At 41.0% G+C, this 25,122-nt stretch overlaps 3 protein-coding genes across 4 annotated transcripts in view; 2 read left to right on the top strand and 1 right to left on the bottom strand.

The window, feature by feature from the left end:
* The first annotated feature begins 804 nt into the window (after positions 1-804).
* On the top strand, positions 805-7,522 carry nipa2 (NIPA magnesium transporter 2). 2 transcript variants are annotated; one of them, XM_032571426.1, is made up of 6 exons: positions 805-1,227; positions 1,862-2,083; positions 3,579-3,635; positions 3,903-3,993; positions 4,234-4,394; positions 5,454-7,522. In XM_032571426.1, exons 2-6 carry the CDS (start codon positions 1,945-1,947, stop codon positions 6,098-6,100), a joined length of 1,095 nt encoding a protein of 364 aa, XP_032427317.1. In that variant the 5' UTR covers positions 805-1,227; positions 1,862-1,944; the 3' UTR covers positions 6,101-7,522. The 2 variants fall into 2 exon arrangements, with proteins under 2 accessions (XP_032427317.1, XP_032427316.1); XM_032571425.1 differs by lacking the exon at positions 805-1,227 and adding an exon at positions 1,630-1,740.
* Positions 7,523-7,690: 168 nt separating this feature from the next.
* The window catches only part of cyfip1 (cytoplasmic FMR1 interacting protein 1), a 35,924-nt gene continuing 18,492 nt past the window's right edge, over positions 7,691-25,122 (bottom strand). The window contains exons 14-31 of the mRNA XM_032571417.1: positions 24,918-25,084; positions 24,179-24,326; positions 21,940-22,093; positions 21,689-21,845; positions 19,850-19,946; positions 19,393-19,469; positions 17,884-17,992; positions 17,682-17,801; positions 17,382-17,581; positions 15,700-15,787; positions 10,844-10,987; positions 10,660-10,750; positions 10,425-10,555; positions 10,270-10,342; positions 9,332-9,426; positions 8,970-9,208; positions 8,724-8,871; positions 7,691-8,330 (exon numbers count right to left, since the gene is read on the bottom strand). Of these exons, the coding sequence (XP_032427308.1) occupies positions 8,166-8,330; positions 8,724-8,871; positions 8,970-9,208; positions 9,332-9,426; positions 10,270-10,342; positions 10,425-10,555; positions 10,660-10,750; positions 10,844-10,987; positions 15,700-15,787; positions 17,382-17,581; positions 17,682-17,801; positions 17,884-17,992; positions 19,393-19,469; positions 19,850-19,946; positions 21,689-21,845; positions 21,940-22,093; positions 24,179-24,326; positions 24,918-25,084 (2,403 nt within the window). The 3' untranslated portion in view covers positions 7,691-8,165. The remainder of the gene's footprint in view (positions 8,331-8,723; positions 8,872-8,969; positions 9,209-9,331; positions 9,427-10,269; positions 10,343-10,424; positions 10,556-10,659; positions 10,751-10,843; positions 10,988-15,699; positions 15,788-17,381; positions 17,582-17,681; positions 17,802-17,883; positions 17,993-19,392; positions 19,470-19,849; positions 19,947-21,688; positions 21,846-21,939; positions 22,094-24,178; positions 24,327-24,917; positions 25,085-25,122) is intronic.
* Positions 12,536-14,388, top strand: fndc9 (fibronectin type III domain containing 9). Its single transcript, XM_032571428.1, has 2 exons — positions 12,536-12,647; positions 13,711-14,388. The coding sequence occupies exon 2, from the start codon at positions 13,783-13,785 to the stop codon at positions 14,386-14,388; it is 606 nt and encodes a 201-aa protein (XP_032427319.1). The 5' UTR covers positions 12,536-12,647; positions 13,711-13,782.

The following is a 25,122-nucleotide window of genomic DNA, read 5'->3' as shown; positions in this document are numbered from 1 at the left end:
CTAAACAAATCACTCCGCTTTGGTTCATCTACAAGGTTTCCCCACAGGGTACTTACGGCATTACCTACACTTGGACTTGAACTGTGCCTTTTGAATTATTCAGCCATTTCACCTGATGATTCTTGAGCACCGGTGTTGCATAAAAGATGAAGAGCAACTGCTTCGTTTCAGTCAGATGAAGGGAGTTTTAAAGCTGGCGATGGTTTACACTTTTATTTAATTTTATTACAACGTCGCATAGATGTTGTTTTTTGTAATCTTTATTGATTTTACATGTAATAAATGTAAAATCTGTGGGATTTTCATATTACAGTGTCAGTCGGATTTCTACATATTAAGTTATGCCGTTTAAGTCGAAACGTTTAATGATTCATTTGAACATTTCTCTTTCCAGGGTGGAATGTTCTCACGACAAACAACTTTTTCATCTTTTTAAATGTTAACTCTGGATCCCTCTTGTTACAATTATGCATACAAGCAAAAAATACTGTACACATACCTCAGCTACTACCTATTATTTTATCCACTTGGTGCACTGACTCTCCTGGCACCACAACAGATCCTCAGCATGGTTGTAGGATCGAAAGCATAAATTTTAAGTCAGTCGAACACAATTATTGTTACTGTTGTGATCAAAAAGGCCTTGTCGGAGTCATAGTAACACATCCAGATAACTTGTATTTAATTATAAAGTTTTGAACTGATTATTTTTGGAGGAGTATGTTTGTATGTTTTTGATGAGGGAATGACATTATTATATGACATAAACCTAAAAAAAACCAGTCGATTTTGCATAACACCAACCTTTATAGCAGCCCTAAAATATATTCTCTTTATGGCCTCGTGTTAGTTTGAGCCGCCTCTTCCGTTTCTTTGCTTTTGAGTTGTTTTTACACTGATTCTGGCTTCGTGTTGTAATGTAGAACCCCGTGGAGCCGGTGCCGTGTTCCCGGTCAGAGGTCTGTAAGTGATCTCTGTGGTACTGGGTTTCAGCCGGCGGAGGGCACACGGTTCAGCGGCCTCCGCTCTGCCCTGATAAGCAGCAGCAGCAGAAGAAGAAGAAGAAGAAGCAGCTCGCGGTGTGGCAGTCCTCCAGTGGCCGCTATCGGAACCTGGTTGAAGAAGGAGGAAACAGTATGTGACCGTCCAAAGCAGAGCCGAGACGCAGGCTGGCCAGTCGCTGTTCGCTTGGTTTAGAGGGGGGGAAATACAGCCGCCTTTGAGCAGGTAAGTAAGGTGGGGACTCAAACTGCGCTGCTCGCCGCTCACACTGACTCCTGTGGCTTAGCTAGGAGTGCTGTGACGCTAATGGTAGCTAACGTGTTCGGCTCGCTGTGCTCTGTGTCCATTTATTTGTAGCTGAGTCAAATAATGGGTTAGGCGCGTCAGAGCTTCTGCCGAAGCAGCTTATTGGTTGATAATAGAGCCTTAATTATAGCCCGAGCTTCCTCAGGTTAGCTTCCTATCAAGGCGCACCTGACCAATACAGGAATGCTGCTTCCTGATTCCAAACTCCTGAAAGAAGTTCATTTGCATAGCAGCTGACCGAGTTTCACAAGGTTTTGTGTCCGTGGCGGCGCAACACTCAGACAACCGGTTGGATAAGCTCAGCCTCTCATGTCTTTGTTTGGGATAAGGCAGCAGAGGGACTATATGTTCTTAAACGCGCTGCGCCCTACATGGATTTCTTCAACGCGTCAGGTTATGGTTTCCCGCTGTGTAATGTGTCCTGTGTCGCCGGTAGGTTCCCGCTGTAAGGGACGGACGTGAAGTCTGAGGAATCTGTTGTTGTTGTTGTTGTTGTTTCTTATTGTGCTCTTTCAATCTCCCCCCTCCCCGCCTCCTTCTTTCCTCCCTCCAGGTTGCCAGAGCTGCTCCTTCGGAGAGCATCTTCCCTGCTTGGTGGTGGATGTGAAAAATCACTCCAACACATCCAGGATCACCATGGGTCAGGACCGGGGGAAGTACGATTTCTACATCGGCCTGGCTTTGGCCATCAGCTCCAGCATCTTCATCGGTGGAAGCTTCATCCTGAAGAAGAAAGGTCTTCTGAGGCTGGCTAAGAAGGGATCGATGCGGGCAGGTACCGGCCGCTCTTTGTCTGAACACCCAGATCACAACATATCTGATTGAATTTGCCAGCTCCCCTTAAGGCACTCCCTGCTGCTGATGTGCATCGCTGACAGCCAAACCAGAAGTCGGACCAGTCAGGAAACTCGCTAATCCCTGCCCTGTGTTTTACAGGCGTGTTTATACCGGCTCCCTGGAGCAGGGTGTGTTCATGTGTGTGTGTGTGTCACAGAGTCTTTTCAACTCCTGGTAATCATTAATATCAGTAGCTCACTTGACCTTTTCCTCAGATCTGAAGGTTCTTCTTTTGGTTAGTTTCGATAATGCACTTTAGACAGCAAGTGTAATGAAGACCAGATGATATTTTAATGGTTCGTAATGTCTAACAGCATTTGTGTAACATAAATTAACTAATATGAGTTTTAAACAACGTTCTTTATAATCAAACCTACCAAAGAACAAGACTTTTAGTGTGAGGATCATCTTGATTCTGTCTTCTTCTTTTTTAGTCTAGGTTCCTGAAGAACTTAGGGTTCAAACATAATCTTCCCAATTACAGGTTTAGTCACTAGTTTTATGGAACCTACTTTTCCAATAATGTTGCAATGAAATATTGAGGCTTTTATTTGGATGAGTATTTCTACGCCTTATTTTAAGAGAATTGGCGATCTAATGCAGACATCCGCAGCATGGAGCTGAGTGTCTCTTTAGTCCTTCCGAGGTTTAATAATAATAATAAATGTGACCAAAAATGCTAAAGAACCAATTGATGTTTTTTTTTTTATAAAGATGTAATAAATCCAGGTCTTAGGAGTTGATGTATATGTATGGAAATAATTGCATTGCGTTTTTACAATAGAATGACATTAAAAGTATAAGTAGTCATTTTATTCCCCAAATATCAAAATCCCGTCCAAGAAAAGTGGATCAATCCTCGCGTTTTCCAAAGTTTTTATGTTTTTGTGCATTTCAAAACCCAGAAATAAATTAAACTGGGGTTCTTTAAAAAATATTCTTATTTAAATAGTTGATGTAACATTTGCATCTCTTAAAGTTTTATTTACAAGGAGTGAGGGCTGAAATGGCACTTTGGATTGTAAACGTTGCCGACTCCTGGTATGACTTGTAAGACCCTGTCCCCTTTTTTAATTATGGCATCTGTAAGCTTTATTTTGAAAGGCCGGACTGATCCAGTGTGACCAGTCTGGTCTAGCAAATTGAAATCCAGTCTAGTAATAATCTAATATGGAAGACTTAAAGTCTCCTATTTTGGGAAACTTACACAAAGTGCAAAGGGTCAAGCAAAATGGACGCTGTACAAAAAGGTGGTTTTGGGAAAAAAAAAACTTCTCAAAAAGTGAGTGGTAAGTAAGATCTGATGCCTCCTTATGATGATTTTTTTTTTTTTACTCTGTTCTTAGACGTGAGGTTGCTTCTTGATTCACTCCTCTCTATTTATTGATACGCTACGCAGTAATAAAATCTGTTGGTTTTTTTCTGTTTTTCAGGGCAGGGCGGTCATGCATATCTTAAAGAATGGTTGTGGTGGGCTGGTTTACTATCAAGTAAGTGATAAGCTTTGTGTTATTGTAATGTTTTTGATCACATTTCCAAATCTGTAGCTATATATATATATATATATATATATATATATATATATATACTTTTTTTTTAAACTTTCAGTTGATTTGCTTCTGTGATATGTGTGCTTCAGTGTGTTTGTACTCACCCTGTTTTATTGCAGTGTGGCAAACCTCCCCATGTCTGGCTCTATTGCGACATGTTCTGACTGTATGCTAACGTTTTTGGTTTTTAATTTTTTTTTATTTCAGTGGGCGCTGGGGAAGCAGCCAACTTCGCAGCATATGCTTTTGCCCCTGCCACCCTGGTCACGCCCCTGGGAGCCCTCAGCGTGCTCGTCAGGTACAGACGCCTCATCACGTGCACTCCACACCGAAAAGTTTTTATCAAAACCATCGTGCAGCTGTATGCCGTCTTGAAACTGGAGCAAACAGCCCTCTCTTTGTTTTTCAGTACATTCTTGAGTAAATGACCTGAAGTAACAAGATATTGTGGAATCTTGTATGTTTTGTTTCCAAGCATGTGCAATTCTAGGTTTAAACTTTCCATGACAGGTGGTGTTTTGTTTTTTCTGTGCTTCAGTGCCGTGCTGTCGTCGTATTTCCTGACTGAGCGGTTAAACCTGCACGGGAAGCTGGGCTGCCTGCTGAGCATCCTGGGCTCCACCACCATGGTCATTCATGCGCCGAAGGAGGAGGAGATCGACAGCCTGGAGGACATGGCCAAGAAGCTGGTCGACCCAGGTAGGGATGACTCGGCGGAATAAAACGGTGCCGTCACACACGAGAGAGGTGAAATGCTGCCTCAAAGCTTTCCGCAACTTTCTGCTCGACAAGCTCACACATGCACTACCCTTTTGTTGATCTAGCACAGGGGACAGCGAGACTTACAATGTAAAGAGACTTTTTGCTCTCAAGACAACAACAACAAAAAAAAAGGTTTAGAGCCACAAATGCAACATATGCTTTTGAAGAAAATAAAAGACAATATTTTAGACAAAATATCTACTTTAGGAGTTAAAAAAAAAAAAAACTCGCTCTGTTTTATTTCTATTGTTTAGGATTTAAAATAAAGAACATAAGAGGTTGGGGTTTTTTTTATTAAAAAAGCACAGATTCTAACCTAGTGTAATAAAGAAAACCTACCTAAAAACATATTACTGATACTGTTAGTGTCATTCTTTCTGGACATTCAGTGCAAATATTGCAGACATTTTTTTTTTTTTAAACAGCCAAAATAAAAAATTTCGCATTTGTTGCTATATCTTTATTTAAAAACACCAACTGTTTTTTTCTTAATTTTTAGTCAGAAGTTAACAAGAGCCGTTGTGGAAGGTGTAAAGACTGGCACCGGAACCGCAGGTTGCAGCCCCCCTGTCAGGGTTTCTGTAGGTTTCATCAATTTAAATTTAAGACTTTTAAGTTCATTATGACAGGAATTTAAGACCCGTGTCTCCGTAGGAATGTATGAACATCATCCAGACAACTGGCGATAAGTTTCAACTTTCCCATGATGGACCCCAACAAAACTAGTGAGCTAGCAACGTTATGTTAGCACTTAGCAGGTAGCCTCTACTGTCTCAAGAACACAGTGAAGACATTTGAGTGAAACTCAAACTTTTGCCTGAGAAAAAAAAAATCCCAGAATATACAAGATCAAAAAGATGTAAGACCTCTGATTAACATATGAACATATAAAATAATTTTTGAGAAACTTGCTTGTTCTAGCACATAAAATACATTCTTGTTTGTGGTTTGAATACTATTTAAAAAGATTATTCCTCATTGTATTTTTTTTTAAAGGGTTTTTGTTCTTCGCCACTCTTGTCATTATTGTGGCTCTCATCTTCATCTTTGTGGTCTCCCCGCGCCACGGTCAGACCAACATCCTGGTTTACATCACCATCTGCTCCGTGATCGGGGCGCTCTCCGTGTCCTGCGTCAAAGGCCTGGGCATCGCCATCAAGGAGGGCATCGCCGGCGTCAACGTGTTTAAGAACCCCCTGGCCTGGATCCTCCTCCTGGGTCTGGTGGGCTGCGTGAGCACGCAGATCAACTACCTGAACAAGGCCCTGGACATCTTCAACACCTCGCTGGTGACGCCCATCTACTACGTGTTCTTCACCACGTCCGTGCTCACCTGCTCCGCCATCCTCTTCAAAGAGTGGGAGCACATGGGCGCCGGCGACGTGATCGGTACCCTCAGCGGCTTCCTCACCATCATCGTGGGCATCTTCCTGCTGCACGCCTTCAAAGACGTCAGCGTCAGCTTGGCGACGCTGGCCGTGTCCATCAGAAAGGAGGAGCGCGGCGGCGCCCCGGCGGCCAACGGCTCGGCCGCTCACACCAACTACGAACTGCTGCAGGATGAGGACATGGAGGACAGGGGTGTGCCTTTCGACAGCGTCTCCAGGAGAAACGGAGCAATGACTTCCTCTTTAGATGCTTAATAAACTTTTTTTTTTTTGTCTTCAGACTCAACCGTTGGGTTGGTGCCGATAGCTTCTAAAATAATGAGACAATCAACTGTGAGGGGAGGAAGAGGGACACGGATGGACCAGTAGATTGTATTTGTTTTAATTTGCCTTAATTTACTCAGACTGTCGTATTTGGTTATAGCTGGGGGTAAGTAACTTGTGAGAAAAAGTTTTTACATATTGGTTAAAACTGTCACCATGTCCACACATGATAACAGACAGATAATCAGTGAATACATCGAGCTCCTCCACTTCATATTAGTGCTACTGGTGCCGTCGGAAGGAATCCACCACTCCTAGTCAGAAGCAACCTTTGAACTTTACATCATGTTATAAAGTTATTCCCTCATCAAAAAACACACCTGGAGTGTTGCCTTGACTCTTTCATGCATGTTTGAGAAATCCTTTCATTGCCCATGGCAACCATTCAGCTGTGCAAAACATCTGGTTGGAGCTAGCTCCGCCTGTGAGGCGCAGCTCCTCCTTGGAGATGCAGTTTATGAGCTTCCGCCTCACAGAGCGGCTTTCTCCCATACTCCTCCTCTCAGCGGCAGCAATAGAGGAGCCACGTTGCGATGACTTCCTGAAGGCGGAGTTTCAGAAAGAGCAGGTGTTTTTAAAGAGACAGAGGCCCAATTTTATGGCGTTAAATTAGGAAATAAAATTTCTTTTAGGTCGTATTTGACACATGTAGCGTTTTTATAGCAACTCAAGTTAACTTAGTTACTTTATTGAGCTCTAAATGACACTATATGGCTGGAAAATACATAATATTGCCCTTTTAAGTCTGACACCAGGGCAAATTATGGAGCGCAAGCTCTGCTTTTAGCCAAGTGTCGTTCTGTACCCTCGCTAAGGGTGTTAACCTGTTGTGGTTATTATTATGCAAGCGTGCAGCAGTGTGTGTGAGGAGATAAAAATAACAGAGCAAGGATGCAAAAATCATACTGCCATAACACGCCGCTGCTAAATGCGCTAATGGTGGAGAGACAACTTACCTTTCCAAGAAAACCGTTTATCCGCTGTCATCTGTGGCTATGCTAACTAGCCTTAGCATTCATGGCAGGCTCCGCTGACAACAGAAGCTGTAGATTAGCAGCGCTAAGAGCCTCCCTCTGGCTCTGATTGGACGACTGAGCGGCGTACGTCAGTAGTTAGCTATAGGAGGCAGAGGAGCTCCATTTTCTTTTTCAGATTGTCTGTAATGCTATATTGTCACGACTGTGATAGTTTTAATAAATATGAAAAACCAAAAAACACATTTATAAAAGTAACCTACCCCGGCTTTAACTGACCTGCATTCCTCTGTAGCTCTGTAAATATTTTCTAAAGAAATGCTTTGTTATATGTGCATGGATTTTCACACACTGACCTTCTTTCTATGAATCAAAAATATAAGCTAATATATTCTGGTTTGAGGACCTGCTGACAATGACATTTTGACAAGAACCTCACTATGATTGACATTTTGTTTTGTGATACTTGAAAGTAATTTATGTTTGGAGTCTTATCTGGCAGTAGGTGGGGGAACTTTTTACATAAAAAAATCTCTTGACAAAAAAACCATTTGTTACATATTTATTGAATTAAAGTGATTAAAAGATTTCAAACAAGGCACAGTGAATAATTTGCTTAACATAATAAGGATGAGGGTTATTTCTCATTAATCTTTAAAATGTTTGAGCATGCATGTAGACAGTACAAAATTACCATTTTTTTCCTTTCTCAAAAATAGGTTCACCCTTTTAATGTTCCACCACAGCAAACCCTTAAATACTCATAAAACTAATTTCCCTCCCTGAACTACAGCTACCTCCAAGTACAAAAGAATAGCTCTTTCAAAAAAGGGCGGCATCTATTCTTATAAGGCACAAGTGAAAACAAAAAAAAATAAAAATTAAAACGTTCAAAAAGTGGCCCCATATATTGCAGTTAATAGTCCTTAGCTACTGAAGGCCAAAGGGAAACACAGGAGAATGCTGACAGTGTTTGGAACCCAGAAGCGGTCCCAAAGTGCGAGCGGACGAGCAGCAGCGCCTCAGCTGCTGGCGAGCGACTGGTGGATCGGTGGCTGGAAGCAGCGGACGTGTTCCACCGGCATGTTCTCTCCGTCTCCAGACTTCATGTATTTATTCAAGATGGCAAAGATCTCGTCGTTCAGGATCTGGAATTTGCGGATTCTGTCCACCATCTTCTTTAGAGGCTGGAGAAAACACACAGATACGCCCCACGTTACCATATTTTTAACATTAATACACACCTACAGTACGTTTAGGGAAAACTAGTGATTTCCCACGGTGCCTCCCTACATGCTCATTTGTCACGATGAATCAGTGATGTGAGATGCAGCATATTTTATTTGAAGAGGACAGTCAATGGGGGTAATAAACAGTTCTGATTTCCCTCATAATTACTCGTGTTTGCCAACGATGGCGACAGAAATGTGAAGTATTTGTTATTTATTAAGTCATTAATTAGTCACAGAGTAAAACAGAAGTAACTGGAGAATGAGTGTTAGAAAATAAATGACAGGAACTCGGTAATAAAATCTATCTGTGCATTGCGGGTTGTGCTACTGATCTGCTCTCCAACTCACCACATTCTTGATGACCTCGTCCTTGCCGTCGTGTTTCTGCACCTTGAGCAGGTGATAGCTGAAGTCGAGGATGTCGAATCGTCTTTGCTGCCCCAGCAGGGCGATGATCATGCAGCCCGCCCAGTGGAGGCCGTCTCCGAAGCACTGCCTGGAGGAAGGGAGCAGGAAGCGGACACACGTTTCAGATAAACACGCTGACTTTAGCGGCTCATTTTGTGGTTGAACAGGAAGAGATCCTGCACTCACTCCACTGTGAACTCGTGGGCTCCCACAGGGATGCAGTAGACAAACTGCATGGCGCTCCACAGGCGGTGAAACTCCACACATTCGTCCACGTGCATCACGCCGTTGCTGGGCAACGGGCCACGCCAGATGGCGTCGTCCAAGAAGCCGCGCACGCGCGCCAGGATGACTTCGAACATGGACAAGCCGCAGCACAGCCGCTCTTTGGTCAGGAGGTCGCCTTCACGCGCGATGGCTATTTGCTGAAGGAAAGGGAGCGATAGTTTTCTGGTCATAATGTCACTCTGGCAGGATTTTAAAAAAGCACAAAGAACGATGCTACGATGTCGACTCTGCAACCACGGAAACGCTTAGCCTGGTTCTACCTGCGGTGTTCCGAGGCGCTCGATCAGAGGAACCATGTGCAGCGCCGTGTATTTAGCTTCCAGACGCTTCATCTTGGCATCCAGGCGTTCCCCATCTGAACGGCAAGGAGAACACAAAGAATGGGTTGGGACTACTTATTTGACTGGTGCAGGAAGATTTAGAAACATTTTATCAATAATATTTTGATTTGATTTCTGACAGTCATCTGTAGTAAGTGACCTCCAATCTTTATATTTGGAGCCTGTGGTATAGAGAAAATGATTTATGTAAAACATCTCTTTTTAAAGTCAGCAGTTTTTTTTTAAGAAACAAGAGATATCTAGAAATAGACAATATGGTTTTGCCAAATAATAGACCATTTTGCAGCACAAAAACAAAAAAAACCATAATTGGACTGTTATCTGTAACTCTACAACACCAGATATATATTGATTGGGAAAACCTAAATGTATAGATTCTAGGGTATTGCTTTGGAGGGAAAATCCAAATTCAAAAAATATTACATATTGTAGTGTCCAAAGTGGGTTTTTTTATGTACATCAACAACAGTATCAGAGGTATTGACTTGGTGTCATGTGCAGGTGACAAATCTTTTCTGTTTTAATGTTTTTAATTTTTGAAAAGTAGAAAAAGTAATTCCTGAAAATGCAAACAGAAGGAATAAAATAAAATTTCTTGGAATGACATTAGGAAGACATTAGTTACTTCCATATAAAACAATAGAAACTGCTTGGAGTGAGAAGGGGAGGGAATCATTTAGGAAAGGAACTCAATTCAAAAAGATGTGTGTATCAGGGAAACTTATATCCAGAGACAGAAATGTAGAAGGATCAGATTAGTGTAGACAAAGTACATATGTACATCTGAAATACTGTTTTTGTTGTTTTGCTGCTTTGCAGTATGAATGCTAACTGTGTCTTGATGTTAATGTGCTTACCTTTGACATGCACTCGCGGCAGGATGTTTTGGAAAGGCGCAGCATGCAGCAAGTCGCACACTTCTTCCTGAGACTGTAAGACACGGACATGAAAAACGTCAGCCGGCTGCAGAGCAGAGAGTCGGCGCTGCATCCCGAAGCGGGCCGATCCGTACCAGACTCTGCTCACTCAGCAGGCAGAACAGGAGGGCGTTGCCCACCTCTCTCAGGTTCTGGAAGCACACCGTCTTGAGCTCGGCATACTCCACTATGTCCTTCAGCTGGTGGTGGAAGAACTCCAGGATGCCTGGAGCAAAACCACAAGGCATGTGTGCTTAATAATCGTATTTGGGTTATATGCTGAATTGAGATATGATGCTCTCTTCTAACATTCAGTGCGCTGCCACCTACCAGGGGAGCCGTACTCGTGGCGTGGGAGCCTGCAAATCTTGGGCATGACCTCCATCAGCGTCTTCACGTACTGCAGGATGGTTCCCTGGAGCTGAATGACGGAGCAGAGGACGACAACGATGTTGATGATGGAGAAATGACAAGTGACAGAAGCTCCACTCGTGGTCTTCTAGATTACACTCACCAGACTTTTGACGACCTTAAGCAGCTCCTCCATCACCACGGCGATGCCCTGGTAGCCCAGCAGTCTGCACATGACCTTAATGTGCGGCGGGCCCAGAAAGTTCCTATAGGTGGTGAATGTGCTGCTGTAAGCCAAGTTCAGGGTCTGCCCACACACAAACACAAAAAGGCAGGTGATGATTAGGAAAAACCTTCTTTTTTTAATTATTATTTTAATGTAAAAGTCATTTGTCGTGCAAATTATTTCAAACTCAGCCACATCTGGTCTGTTTTGAAGGTCTTTTTCAGATGCAAGTTGGAAAGTATTTCATAAGCTCTCCAGTTTATGTGTCAAAATGCTCTAAATGTCAGTGTGTAAAAATACTCATAACCCCACAGACAAACTGACTTACAAGAGTTGGAGTGTCTTCTACATCTGTTTACATTAAATTGAATTTAAAAGGTTCAAAGATAAATAGAACCAACCGAAATAAGCTAAAAACGATGAAAGTCATAAAAAAAGAAAGCCTAAAACTAAACTATTTTTAGTTATTTAAGGCTGCCAGGTCCTTGTATTCCCCTCTCCCTTCAAAGGTCAGGTTTAGTGATCAAAACTGTGAAAAATCCTTCATAGTCCATAAATTTGTATAAAAATATTTCCAGATGCCATTTTCAATTAAGAAACAATACAGTTTTTTTTCATGTCCTAACAGCAAATGTCTAAAAAAAAAAAAAAAAAAAAAGTAAATTAAACAATATTTGCAATTCTAACCTAAATTTTTTTTTAAAAGAATTCAAAATCTTTGTCATAAAAAACTCAAAAATACTCACAAAACCAATTTTATGAAAGAAGCATTTATACGTCATGGTTTTACAAGTGAAAGGTGCTTAAATAAAGTTTACTTGGTCACAAAATGAAAAATCCACACTGTAAAAAAACAACAAATCAAAATAAAATTAAAAAATAATCTGATTTCCAGGAAGAATCTGAAAGAAGACAAAATAAGTAATATAATAAAACAGTTGGGTTAAAAAAAAAACCACAAAACGAAATAAAAAAATAAAAAATGGAGCAAATACCAAAACAAAGATAAAATGTTCAGCGTCTTTAACTAATAAAGCCAAATGCAACAGCTCTTCATTAAATTATTAATCATCACTACTTCAGGGTTTCTGACTTGCAACTTTAACAAGTTCTGACTCCTGAGGCTAAAAATAAAAGCGTGCTCGAGGTCGACAGATCGCAACAAGGCAAAGAAACAGATTTTAATTTAATCGACTTCATCAAACATTTAAACCAGCGTTTTAAAAACTACAAATGTGAACACCAGGCTCCATGACAGCGTGGTTGTTGCGCTGTGGGAAGAAACAGCTGGACAGATGGATGAAGTGGCTGCAGCACATTTCATCTCACCACTTAATATTCCAGATACGACACGCACCACATTCCTGGTCAACAGGAAATGAAAGATCTGCATCGCCACAATGTCGACAGAGGAGCTAGCAAGTAAAAAAAAAAAGGAAACGGAAAACAATCCCTGTAGAGAGTATGACCTATGACTGACCCACAGATGGGAGAAAATGTACTTTTTTCATCCCAAACAGGAGATTTTAGCTCCCTCTCCTGCTCCCTTTGCTCTAATCCGCTAACACTCCCTCTAGTGTTGCAGAATCTGAGATAAAGACGCACTGATCTGTGATTCAGTCCCTCAGAGAAGGACTCTGCACCGAGCATCTCCGTCTGGTTATAATGGAAGAGGCGAGCGAACACCAGCAGCGACGCTCAACACACTGGGAGGACCGTCACACAGCGGAGTGTTTCCATGGTAGGCCTGAATTTTATCCACGTTATGCTGTGAATTGTCTCAAAATAACTTCGGTGCTGTGGAGATCATATCTTGTGCCAGCACACGCAACAGAAAGTCGATAAATGTTCATCTGATCGAGAAGGAAAGTTACATGTGAGTGCATGTTTTTGATTGACCAACTTGAATGTTTTAAACATGGCTGCCTTTAAACTTACAAGTTCGAATTAATAAATGACTAAAAACATATAGCCAGGGTTAGAGATTAATGAAAGAGGAGAAATGGAGGACCATCTAAATATGAAGCCAAAAGTTGATAAAGAAGTAAAATCAGTGTAATCATTTATTTACTCTAGTTGTTGCATTAAAAAATGGAAATGCAGAACATTTAAACTTCAAATTATTTAAATCTACTAAAACCCAAAGCACGTTTTTTTTTTTCCAACGATGGTTTCGGCTGACAGATCATCACCTTTCCTTTCACATAACAGGTGACACAGTAAAGATAAGCCTCTGCACTAACAATCCTGTATTATGTAATTTAGTGAACATCTGCACACATCTTCATCTGCCTCCCAGCGGCTCACAGATAATCCATCATACAGAACTCAGTCGCTCCGATAGGTTTTTTTGCACTCTTATTTTATTTTTTTAAACGGTTATTTAAAGATAGAAAAAATAAATGAGCCTTCATTAGGTTCAATAATTGAAGCCCGTTTTAGCAACAGATGAAATTTGGTTGAAATAGACATTAAAATGAGTGGGTCGGATGAGAGATTTGCACCATTTACGTCTGGTGGCATTGAGTTACCGTGGTGATTTTTTAAATCCAAAAACTACACCAAAAACCAAGTAAGCTTTAATGGAGGCAGCATAATGGAAAAATGGCCTAGATGTGGTTTCATGCCTCCACTTTAAGATGTAGTTTTGGATCATATACATACAAGCTGTATATAAGTTGCATTCAGTGGGAATGGGATGGGATGCATCAACCACCATCAGAGTTTCTTTAGGAGTTTTTTTTAGTTGTGTTTAATGAGCGTTTAGCATTTCTTACTCTGTACTTCCGTCGCCTCTTTTACAGCTTGACTTAATGCTGTGAGCCTGTGGCTGGAAAATAAAGCGAAACCAAACAGGAAGCTCTTCTTCGGTCGTCATGGTGGTCACGGTCTACAATATCTCGTCCACCTCGGCCAGGGTGACGTGGCCCGCCTCCCCCGCCTGCCTGGACACCTTCTACAGCGTCATGTACGACCCCAACTGGAACAGCCTCATCATGGGCTACAAGCGCAAGAGCTTCAAGCACGAGGAGCGCATCCCCGTCAGCCAGACCGCCACCTACCTGGGCAACCTGCTGCCCCAAACCGCCTACTTCCTGTGCGTGACGTGCCAGGCCGCCAACCCCGTCCGGGAGCAGTGCCAGGTGTTCAGCACGCCGAGCGAGAGCAGCGAGGGCCACGACCGGGCGGGCTGGGAGGTGGCGGTGGGAGTGTGGCTGACCTGCTGCCTGCTGCTGCTGGTCATCGCCGGCATCCTGCTGTGGGGCTGCCTCCACAACATGTGCTCCCTGCCGGGCCGCGCCGCCGAGAGCCGCCCCGTGGTGACGGCCTCCGCCCGCCAGGACATGTCCAGCTCGGGACACCTGTTCCAGGCCAGGAGGAGCAGCAGCGAGGAGAGCATCAAGCGGGCCGCGGCCATGCAGACGTCGCTGATGCTGGCGCAGCCAGGCGGCCATGTAATTACCCCGGAGCATGAGGGCTGAGCCGGCGCTGACAGAGAGCCGGCATTAATCGAGCGGATTGAGGTCACCACGGTATTGTTCCGCGCTCCCCACCGACCCCGGCCGAATTATCGCCAAACGTTTTACCCCGCTCAATGAAAATCCTATTTGTGCTTACAGGGATATCGTCATAGCAACCACTCATAACAAGACTCTTTGAACCATTTTAAGTGAGTTAATTTAAACATACAAGCTGATACAGTGAAGATGGTCATTCTACTACAAATATTAAACTCATAAAGGGTTTTTTCAGCTTTAACCTTCTAGACTTTAACTTGGACTCTAGATTTTTTTTTGCAGAGAGGAGTTTTTCCCTAAACATTCTGCACAAGATGTAAGAGACATGAAACCCGGCACAACGTTTCCTTGAATAAAGTTTCCTTTCCTTTATATTCTGTAGGAATTTCATTAGGGCTGGGCAATAAATACATTTAATTGATCAATCAAATATTTAGTTTTTGCAAATGTAATATTCGGAAAATCTGGATTTTTTTTCCACGTATGCACTTCTTAGATTTTCACAGTTCAGTGATGTCATCTTGTTTGACAAACATGTTTTACAGCTTTTATTTATCTGTACTTTGAATTCAGGTCAACTGCACAGCCAAATATAAGAGTCGGGCAAAGATTTATTATTTTTTTTACAAAAATAAAGTAAATGCTACCAGAATACAGTCGTAGTAATAAGAGAATAAAGTCATATAACAATAAAGTCAGAATAATACAAGAATAAAGTTATTACCAGAATGAAGTTGTAATATTAGGAAAACTCCAAGACAAAAAAGTAAATTATTTGTCCAAGGTTTTTTTTCTTGGATTAATAAAAAAAAGTATTTTCTTATAATTTTAAGACATTTTTCTGGTAAAATTGTGTCTTTATTCTGTTAATTTTATAACTAAATTCTTGTAATTAAACAGAAATTCTTGCAGCCTGACCCTAATACTGTGCTGTACAACTCGCAGAAAGAATGACTGAAGTTAAAGCCACTTACTGACAATATTTTCCATCATTTGCAATTTATTTTTTAGAAAAGAATGCAAAAAGAAAAAGAAAGATTAAAATCAGAAATCAGATGTGGTTTGAAAAATTTCTGAGGTTGTATTTTTAAGCCATCTGGCTCAGCCCTTGATTTTATTATCATGCAGTAAACATTCAGCTTTAACATGTCTTTACGCACAGCTGGCCAGGTCACGACAAAAAAAAAAAAAAAAAAAAAATCTGTTGCTTATGGAATCCAAAGAAATAAAGCGAGTCGTTCTCTGGGAGCGGTGATAACAGAGGAATGCACTGACCTTTGACCCGTACAGATAATGGGGCTGAGCGTTGGGGGGCTTATCCCTCTGGAACTCTTGAGAGAAGGGCAGGATGGTGCGCACAAACCTGGACGCACAGAAGGAGATTATTCAAACACGCGTCACAGCGCAACATAAACAGCTGGGTACATTACACAGAGATGAAAAGTAAACAATGAACACACACAGCCATCAGCAGCAACTGTACAACCTATCAGCCACAATCCCATCTCTTTACGCACAAGCTGTTGTTGAAACTTTCAGAGCTTTCAGGAGCGCAGATTTTATGTAACTGTAGAGAAAATACCGTGTCCATTAATGCGGCACCTAACGAAGCACAATGAAGAGACGTAATTTCAATAAATGCAAACCAAGCTAATAAATACCTGGACAACCAGATGATGGTCATTAAAGAGTCAGTGTTATGGAAAATGTACTTGTTTGAGCTTTAAGTCATGTTGTAGTGTTATTCCCTCATCAAAAACATACCAGCTCCTTCAGACTAGCCAGCAGCAATTAGCAAACACCTGATGGAACTGTGCATCAGTGAAATATTGTTAAAGGATTAATAGAGGAATGATGTTCTGATGACTTTCAGGGGTAGTTTCTTAAAGAGACAGAGGACCAATTTCAATGTGTTAAATGCAGCGTTTTCATAACAACTGAAGGTAACATTGATTGTGCTATAAAGTGGCACCATGTGGCTGGAAAACACACGATACTGATGAGTCTGGAAATGGTGAGCTGGCCAGGTTTCGCCTTGATTTGCTCTGACCAGTGGCTGACTGGACGGACATTTAAAAATATGATTCTTTTCTAATCAGTAAACATGCCAGAGTTGCAGTAAGAGTTAAAAATGTAAAGTTTAAAGTAAAAACATAAAAAACTGGGTCATAAAGGAAAATTTAAAACGTATTTATCCGACTGCTGATTCAACAGCAGCAGTCTCAGTCATCAATAATAGCTTGTTTTGTTCTGTTATGCGGTTTATTGAAATTTATTGCAAAGGAAATGAGCATTGTTGTATTGTCTATGTACCACATTATATACTACATTAATGTTGATTAAAGTTTTTCTTTCTTTTAAATCAACACCTTTTATTCAGTCTTTAAAACTGCATTCTGGTTTGTTCTGTTTTTGTTGACGGACCACAAATCTTTAAGTGCAACTAAAATACAGCCAGAAAAAAATTAAACTCAATAGGAAGAAAGGAAAAATCAAAATTTAGGACAATATAAAAAAGACACAAACAGGTGTCATTTATTTATTTGAGTCAATCTGACAAATATGAGCAGAACAATTGTGGCAGCTGCAAACTCAGCGCAGCTGGCATCGTGCTCTGCTTGTGCTGAGTTGGCCATTTGCATTTATTTGTTTAAAACCAAGCTGATCCTTCTGACCTTTCACTGATCCTTCTGTTGTTTTTAACTGAAAATAAACACAAAACAGGGAATTTGCTGCTAAAACGGACTCTTAAATGCATCCGATTCTCATTTTGTTTTGTGTAAATGCATTCTCACGGAGTAAAACTACAACATGGAGGCCTGATTTTCTGTTTTTACAGTGTTTATGTATTGCTGGCCATCATTTCTAAGTAAATGAAAAGTAATTTGAATACAATCCCTGAGAATTTAACCGCAGCTGAACTAAACATGACGGCCTCTCTACTGCAGCCGACCCACCTGTTGGTGGAACCGTTGTAGCAATAGTTGGGCAGAAAGTCGTAGTTGAGCTCCCAGAAAACGTGCAGCGTTATCCTGCCGTACGGAGCCGACACGTTGTGGTTGGCCTCGCGGAACATGGCGTCGAAGCTGTCCAGGGTCAAGAACTGACTGAGCAGCTTGTGCGTCATGCGATTGACCTCCAGAAGACCTTCGAGCTCCTGGAAACAGAAAGTGAGAACAGTTGGCGAGCGCAGAGAAGGCGGCAGAAGAAGCCGTTTGCTTTCCAGATAAAAACCAAAAACTGAAGAGTCGACGTGCCATTATGGAGGTGAGGTCCTCGCTCTCGAAGCGGTTGATTGCGAGCTCCAGAGATTTGTGGAGCGCCGCCGAGACGCGCTGGGTGATGAGTCGGTTCAGGTCGATGGAGCGGCCCAGGAGCTGAGAGAGAGGTTCTGTTAGTAAAGGAAGCAGGGCTGCTGAAGGGGAGAGGAGGGAAGGGAGTAGCAGGTAAGGGACACACCTGGACATGGCGCTGCTTCAGCAGGGTCTCGTATCGGTTGGAAGTGGGCCAGGGAATGTTGGCACCCTGGTTCTTGCAGTCGGCTCTCAAGCGTTTATCGAGGAGAAGACTGAAGGATTCAAAAGGAGTGAAAAGACTCGAATGAAGGACCGCTTATAAAGATTTCATTCTGATGTATCGAAATATTTTGGATTGTTTAATAATCTTTACAAGTTTTTTTTCTTATTTCTTTAAATTTACAGCTAAGTTCTTCATCTATTATCTCGACAAATGAGATAGGAGAAAAACACTGAAGCACCTTTGTGTTTCATAAGTATAAAGACATTTTCGACTAACAAGTTAAAAAGAAAAATGAACCAATTCAAGGAGAACGCCATCTTGCTTCTTCTGTGCATCATACCTAAAAAAACCCCTCAAATAAATAATGAAATAAAACTTGATGTGTGATGTTTTTTGGTTTTTTTTTGACATTGTAGAAGACAGTTCTCAGATACTGAACTTGACGTCGTCTGGCTGTTGTCCAAACTTCAATCATTGGATCCTTCAGATGAAAATAAATTTGTCAGAAGACTAATTTTATGGTGGCAGTATCATGCTGAGGGTCTGTTTCACACATGGTGGTCTTAGCCACTGCACAAAGTGGATAGAATAATAAAGAGAGCAGACTCTCTTCAATGAGTCTTCAAATCGACAGTTAAATCTTAGACACAACTCGGGAGTGGCAGCGTCATGCTGAGGGGTTGTTTTGTGCTGCAGATGGTGCACAAAGTGAATAAAATAATAATGTAAGATGGCGTTACATGTTCAAATTCGCATTCAAACTCTAATCAACAGAGAAGTTGTGAAAATGTGGACAAAGTTGGACGTTACAAACGTCCAATAAATTAATTTCTTTCCATTCATGCATTTGGTTTGATTAATGGACCAATATAAAAAAAACTTTATTCTGATATATTAATTTTTAGTGTAATTATGTAGTTTTACTTGCACTCCTTTAGGATGACTTTTACTAACTGTCTAGGCATATTTACAGAAATTGTCATTATTAATATGCACTGCAAATGTACTGAAAATAAAGAAAGAAAGAATAAATATATAAATAAAAAAATCAGAGTAGTAAAATGTTAAGCCATAATTATACCAGAGGCTTGTTGATGGTGACAAAAAGCATATTTGTTCCTGAAACTTGCATCAAAATCCTATTTTCACAATCAATTCAAGTTACTTTTTGTTGTATAATCCATTCACTCTGGAAAGTGATATCTCAAAAGAATCATTGCAGAACCAAATTATTGACAATGATGAGAATAAGGAAACCTGAACTGAAGTTCTTCTAAAGAACTTCAGCTAAAGTGGCCAATTACCTCCCACTCTAAAATCATTTTTTTTCCTGAAATTATGAATCATTGCATAACAAAAATCCACTACAACCTCACATAACACGCAGAGATTTAGAAACACCTTTCTTTTCATTTGGAAAAGAGAAACAGTGGAAACAGAAGCACTCACCTTCCAGCTAGTATCTTGTAATAGGCAAATATCTGATCAGCCAGCTTGTAGACAAACTGATCAAAACACAAGTTGACCTGAAAAAGCAAAATAAAGAGTTAGAATCCCTCGTAAACACAGACGATTAAACAGTAATTAAGCAGTAATTTTAAACTGGTTTTACAGCAATTTGACCTACGCAATTTTTCAATTTGATTCAAGAAAAGAAAAAGGAAAAACCCTCAACATTTATAAACTGTTATGCAATGGCTCTATATATATATCAGAGATATGCAACAGAGATTATTGAAGAGAGCTGAATCATGGATTTATGGTGCACAACATGACTGCAAACAATATACAGTACTAAAGGGGGTGGGGAGCGTATTTCGTCATGAAGCTCTGCCACACCGAATATAAAAGATTAAGCTTTTCTAAAGGACCATCACATCATCCAGGACACTTTACAGTGCATTACCTCAGCCTCTATTTCATCATAGAGGAACTGCTTCTTGAATTTGGTCAGAGCGTAGTGTGCACTGTCGTTGTACAAGTCCAGGGGATACAACACGTACCTGCACACATTTGAGGAAAACTTTATGTTACTCATAAAGGTTTACTTCAAATGTGCCTGAAAAAGTTCCAGAATGCAATACAGTAACATTTGTACATCATTGAGTCCCAATTCTGCCATCGACTGATAAAATATGAACACATTCTGCCAAACTGCTCCTGCAAGGTGAATGCTTAAAAAAAAAAAAGAAAAAAAAGATGATGTCATCATGACACAAGCAAATGAATAAAGTTGATTTATTCTGGCGTCGGTTTGAAGAATTACAGAGTTCTGGCCGGTGCCAGAGAATGTGCTTAATGGCTTATGTAAATCTGTAGCGTACCGCGGTAATCCAGTGGCCAACATGAAAACAGGCCTGAAAACATGAAGAAACAACATCCAGCTTTGCAGAGCAACGCTGGAGAATCTGGTCAGAAAGGTGAGCATGTGGTGCACAGAGAAAGTATTCACGCCCCTGAGCTCTTACACTTTTAGCCCCGTCGCAACCGAAAACGTCAGTGTGTTAAATTGAAATTGTATCAGATCAACACAAAGTGCTTAAACGTGGCATAAACATGATAAATGGACTTCAGAGTCTTCCACTGCTATAACTCTCCAAAATTTTTAATAGATTAAGCCCAAGTAAAATTTAGTCCAGCCACTTGTTTTAGTTTTATGTCGCCCTATTAGTGAATAGATTTTACTAATAGGTCTGTCTGTGACACATCAAACATCTGGAAGAAGGTGTTGGAGACAGAATTTAACTTTCTGGGCTACAAGCAAAAACCCTACGGAAAAATAAACGCACCATCCCACTATGAAACATGGTGTTGGCAGCATTACGCTGCGGACAATGCTAGAAGAAAACCTCAGAGGACTTTCAAATAGGACAGAGGTTTGTCTTCCAGTAGGACAACAGCCCTCAAAATAAAGTCAGAAACGGAAAAGAATGGTGCAGATGACAGCATACTAATGCGTTAAAATGGTCTAGTTCAAGTCCAGACTTAAATTCAACAGCGAATCAGTGGGATAGCTTGAAATATGATGTTCATAGATGCTTATTATCCAACTTGGAGGATGAATACAAGCCACACTTTATTTTTTTTAATCATTACATAAGATCTTGATAAAATAAAGTTTGTAGTTGAAACATCACATGTAAAAAGGTTCAAGACGTATGAAAAAGGCAAAGGCACTGTGTCTAGTAAACACTCAGAGTAAAACAGCCTTTATTTTACTGGTGGGTCATTGTATCATGTAGATAAAACCAATCAGAAAACGTGTCAGTTTGTCAGATAGGGTGGGCGATGTTCATGATATGTTGTGGTATTATCGTGATAACAATAAAAAATATTTATTACTTCTTTTTAAAAACTGTATGACAGTCACAGCAATTACAGTCCCTCAAACACAAATAATACTGTTGAAAAACATTACTAATTTTAAACCAGTCACATAAAAAAAGTGTGATTTGTGTCACTAATCTGCACGCAGTATTTGCATTTAATCATATTTTCAAATTTATTTTTACTCTCATTAAACAAACAGTGAAGAAAACAGTAAAACTCACAATCCAAGCAATACGGACAGTTTTGGGCATTTTTAAACATTGCTAATTGCAATTTGCAATTTAATCAAAATTCTTATGAAAATAAATGTATCATGATAAATGATAAACGATACACGCCGACTGTCTGGGTTTGAAGAGAAGAAGAAGAAAGGATGAATAGCTTCCAGAACATGTTTTATCACACAAAGACTTACTCCATCATGGAAGCCTCCTTGGTGTCCAGGATGTGGTCGGTGAGGATCCACGGCATGGACATCTCAATGGGGAACTGGATCCGGCGGCCCATGGTGAGCTCCAGGAAGAACTCCCTGAACCAGAGCTGGGACAGGTCGCAGCACTGCTGCAGAGTCTCTGCATGAAGACACGGAGAAGGGTTTTAACTCCGGGCTTTTTTCTGTTTGTTTTTTCATTCAAATGGCTGCCATTACAGAATTAAACTCCTCACCACTGAAGTTCAGCAGATGTGTGTAAAAGAAGGACTCCTTGTGAAATTTTTCAATGTCCAGGATGGTGGGGCCCTCGAGGCTGCTCCGCAGGGTCTTCTTCGAGCCACTTTTGTCTGCAATGAGAGACTCCAGCATCGTCCTCACCATGTAGAGCTGCGGCGTTTATAAACAGAGAAAAGGAAAGTGAAGTGAGCCGTCTGGTGGCAGTAGAATGCACCAACAATGATTTTTAGAAAATTGGCTTGTTTGGAAGTTCACTGCATCTCTTCTGTTCTGGGTCATCCTCTCACCTGTAACATTTTTATCTTTTTATCTAAGAAACACTAAAAACACAAGTGTTGAAATCTGTTCTTGGAAGCAATCTGGACAGTAGATTGGTTCTAAGAGCAAAGCTCTAAGCCAGGGGTGTCCAAACTTTTTGCAAAGAGGGCCAGATTTGATAAAGTCAAGATGCGCGGGGGCCAATAGTTTGTTCAGACATTTTTTAACTACAAAAGTGTCATGCAAATACACACTGTTATAAAACAATTTTCATTGTCACAATTATCTTTATTTTTCAAATGACAAAATAACCAAATATAAGCCACTCAGGCAGATGAGAACAACTCTAAAAACACAAATTCTGCTTTTCTTTCATATCTGGAGAGTCAGATAACATTGAACAAACTGTATGAAATACCTTAAATTTACATGAGTTTAAAAATATCTTTGCCTCAAGAACATTTTAAACAGGAGTTATAAGTAACGCAAAGTTGTCTGTTATTATTAAATCTTAAAACAAGTGAATTTTGCTCTTGTCATTTACAATGTCTTTCAGAAAGTAATAGTTTGTGTCACATCTACAGGTTCATAACATCAACAGTAATAACCAAATCTTACTCAAGAGTTTAATAAAAATAAGTGCCATAAATCCAGGTGCATAAATGTTCGATTGGCTCTTCACTGCTGATAGTGACAGACGTTACCGTTCAAAACACTCAGTTTTATGTCCTCAACTCTCAGTGCCACACTGTTACGTGCCAGGCAAACATTTGCAAATTCTTGCTTCTTCTCAGGGCAAATGTTCTCCACCATTTTCATAACACAGTTTTGATAAATGTATCTTCAGTAAAAGGTTTGCCATGTTTAGCTATTAACATTAACATCGTAGCTTGCTTTGGTGGTATTTTCTTTTGACTCAGGCCCAAAGAAATCGCTGTTGTGATGCCAGTGCAGCTTGGAGCTGCTTCAGTTTTTCAGCACGGTCACTCCCTGTTAGCTTGTTGTATGTGTTGGCATGTTTAGTCTGGTAGTGTCTCTTTACGTCAAAATCCTTAAACAAGGCAACCGTCTCATTACAAATTAGACAAGCATAATTGCCTTGATTTTCAGTGAAGGAGTATTGTAATTCCCATCTCTCTTGAAAGCGGCGGCCCTCACTGTAAACTTTCCTCGTTTTCTTTGCAGTGGCCATGGCAGAAATGAGTGGAGAGGGGTTCGCTGCACCGAGGCAGAGACTGATAGTATTAAAGTGGTGCTGCCACCATTTGGTGAAAGGAGGAATTACAGTTTCAAGTTTTATGATTTATTTATTCTGTTTCACAATGCAGGCGGGCCATAAATAATACATTATAATACCGAAGCTGCGGGCCGTATGAAATCTGACCGCGGGCCGTGATTGGCCCCCGGGCCGGACTTTGGACATGCCTGCTCTAAGCTGATAAATCGGCGGGGTTTACGCAACGTAATGGACGAAACTATTAGACCGAAATGTTGCTCAGCAACAAAACTCCTGACTCCTGAACACAGATCATATTTTAATCGACAGCCATTTCTAAAGTCCTAAGGTTCATTCAGGACAAAGAAAAGCTCCAATAGAAGTCAATCGAATACAAAAAAAAACACAACACTAGACTACAGGACACAACATGCTATTAAGACCCAAAGAGTTTGGCTCATCTGTCTCGCCCAGAGTCAGTTTTGATGCAACAGTGCAAACCTGCGCTCTAATTGGATGCCACACCGGCTCCATGAGCTTCATAAGCCTGATGAATGTGAACTTGCGGAGCCTGATCTGGTGACACCTTCAAGGTGTGGGAAAGGATTATAGCTGGGATGATAATAAAGGATCATGTCTGCCCAACAATAAAATAGCACCATTTAAATTTAGCGTAAATGACACTGATTCATCTGCTTAAAGTTTATTTTAGTCAAGCTCTTGCCAGTTCCACGACTAGAAAGGTTGAAATGGAGACAGACCTGAGTGCTGGAGGGCCCCACGGCTCGCCGGGGGACTTTAATGTCGAAGCCCCCCTTTGGGTCCTTCTCTCCTCGCAGGGCGGGGTCGTTGTGCGGCTCCCGGCCCGTCTCCCAGTCACACACCGTTTTCCGGATGGCCTGAAGGACGCTGCAGTAAACGGGTCAGAAACTTTAATTAGTCTGAGCATAAGAGAAAAAAAAACTGACAGCAATAATCCTGCTGCAATAAGCAGTTAATGATGATGAATTTAAATGGGTTCAATTATTTCCTTTCTGATGATTGATATTTTTTGATGGCCAACTTTGTTTACAGAGGCTTCATAATCCAATTTATTTTTGGTTTTGCTTGAATGAGATTTTTATTTTTGGTTCATTTAGCATTTTTATTTTGGATACAAAATTGGTTCCTGTGATAAAAAATACAATCAGTTTATATTTGAACAAAAACAGGTTTGTGCATAAAGTACTGTAACGTGTGTTACCAGTATTGGGTTTGCTTAGCCACCAGGCATATTCTCAAAAAAAAAAAAAGAATTATTCAAAATTTATATGGTGGCCAGCATGCGATATGCAGCAAAGACGTACAACTTCAACGCTGAACGACCTTTGAGCGTTTTGAATCGATCCAGAATTCCTAGGACTAGGAATTGCGATTCTCTGTAGAATCAATTTTTTTTCTGCACCTCTGATCATCAGACTTTAAGCATAATGTGAAATCAGGCGTCGCTTTGGGTCTGACCTCTGGATGACATTCTTCTTCTTCTTGATGGCCTGCCTCAGCGGGTCTCTCAGGGTAATCTGAGCAAAGTCCTGCAGAGCTGAGTAGATGGTGTGACGGATGGCGTGGTTAAACACGCTCTCCATGCGTCCCATCAGCACCTGCAGCCCCTTTATCATCGCCATCACCTGCCAACAGCGCAACATGTGATGAGCGACCAGGCTGC

Source organism: Xiphophorus hellerii, chromosome 9 (genome assembly GCF_003331165.1).
Source record: "Xiphophorus hellerii strain 12219 chromosome 9, Xiphophorus_hellerii-4.1, whole genome shotgun sequence".
Classification (NCBI taxonomy): Eukaryota; Metazoa; Chordata; class Actinopteri; order Cyprinodontiformes; family Poeciliidae; genus Xiphophorus; species Xiphophorus hellerii.
The sequence above is the reverse complement of the archived record's forward strand: the minus strand, read 5'-3'. Positions and strand labels throughout refer to the sequence as shown.

What these genes read in the sequence shown, in the direction of transcription:
- nipa2 (XM_032571425.1), top strand. Translation starts at nt 1,680, where the DNA reads ATGGATTTCTTCAACGCGTCAGGTTATGGTTTCCCGCTGTGTAATGTG. An exon ending in GAAGGGATCGATGCGGGCAG is followed by an intron (nt 2,084 to 3,578) that starts GTACCGGCCGCT and finishes TCTGTTTTTCAG; the next exon opens with GGCAGGGCGGTCATGCATAT. An exon ending in GTGGGCTGGTTTACTATCAA is followed by an intron (nt 3,636 to 3,902) that starts GTAAGTGATAAG and finishes TTTTTATTTCAG; the next exon opens with TGGGCGCTGGGGAAGCAGCC.
- fndc9 (XM_032571428.1), top strand. Translation starts at nt 13,783, where the DNA reads ATGGTGGTCACGGTCTACAATATCTCGTCCACCTCGGCCAGGGTGACG.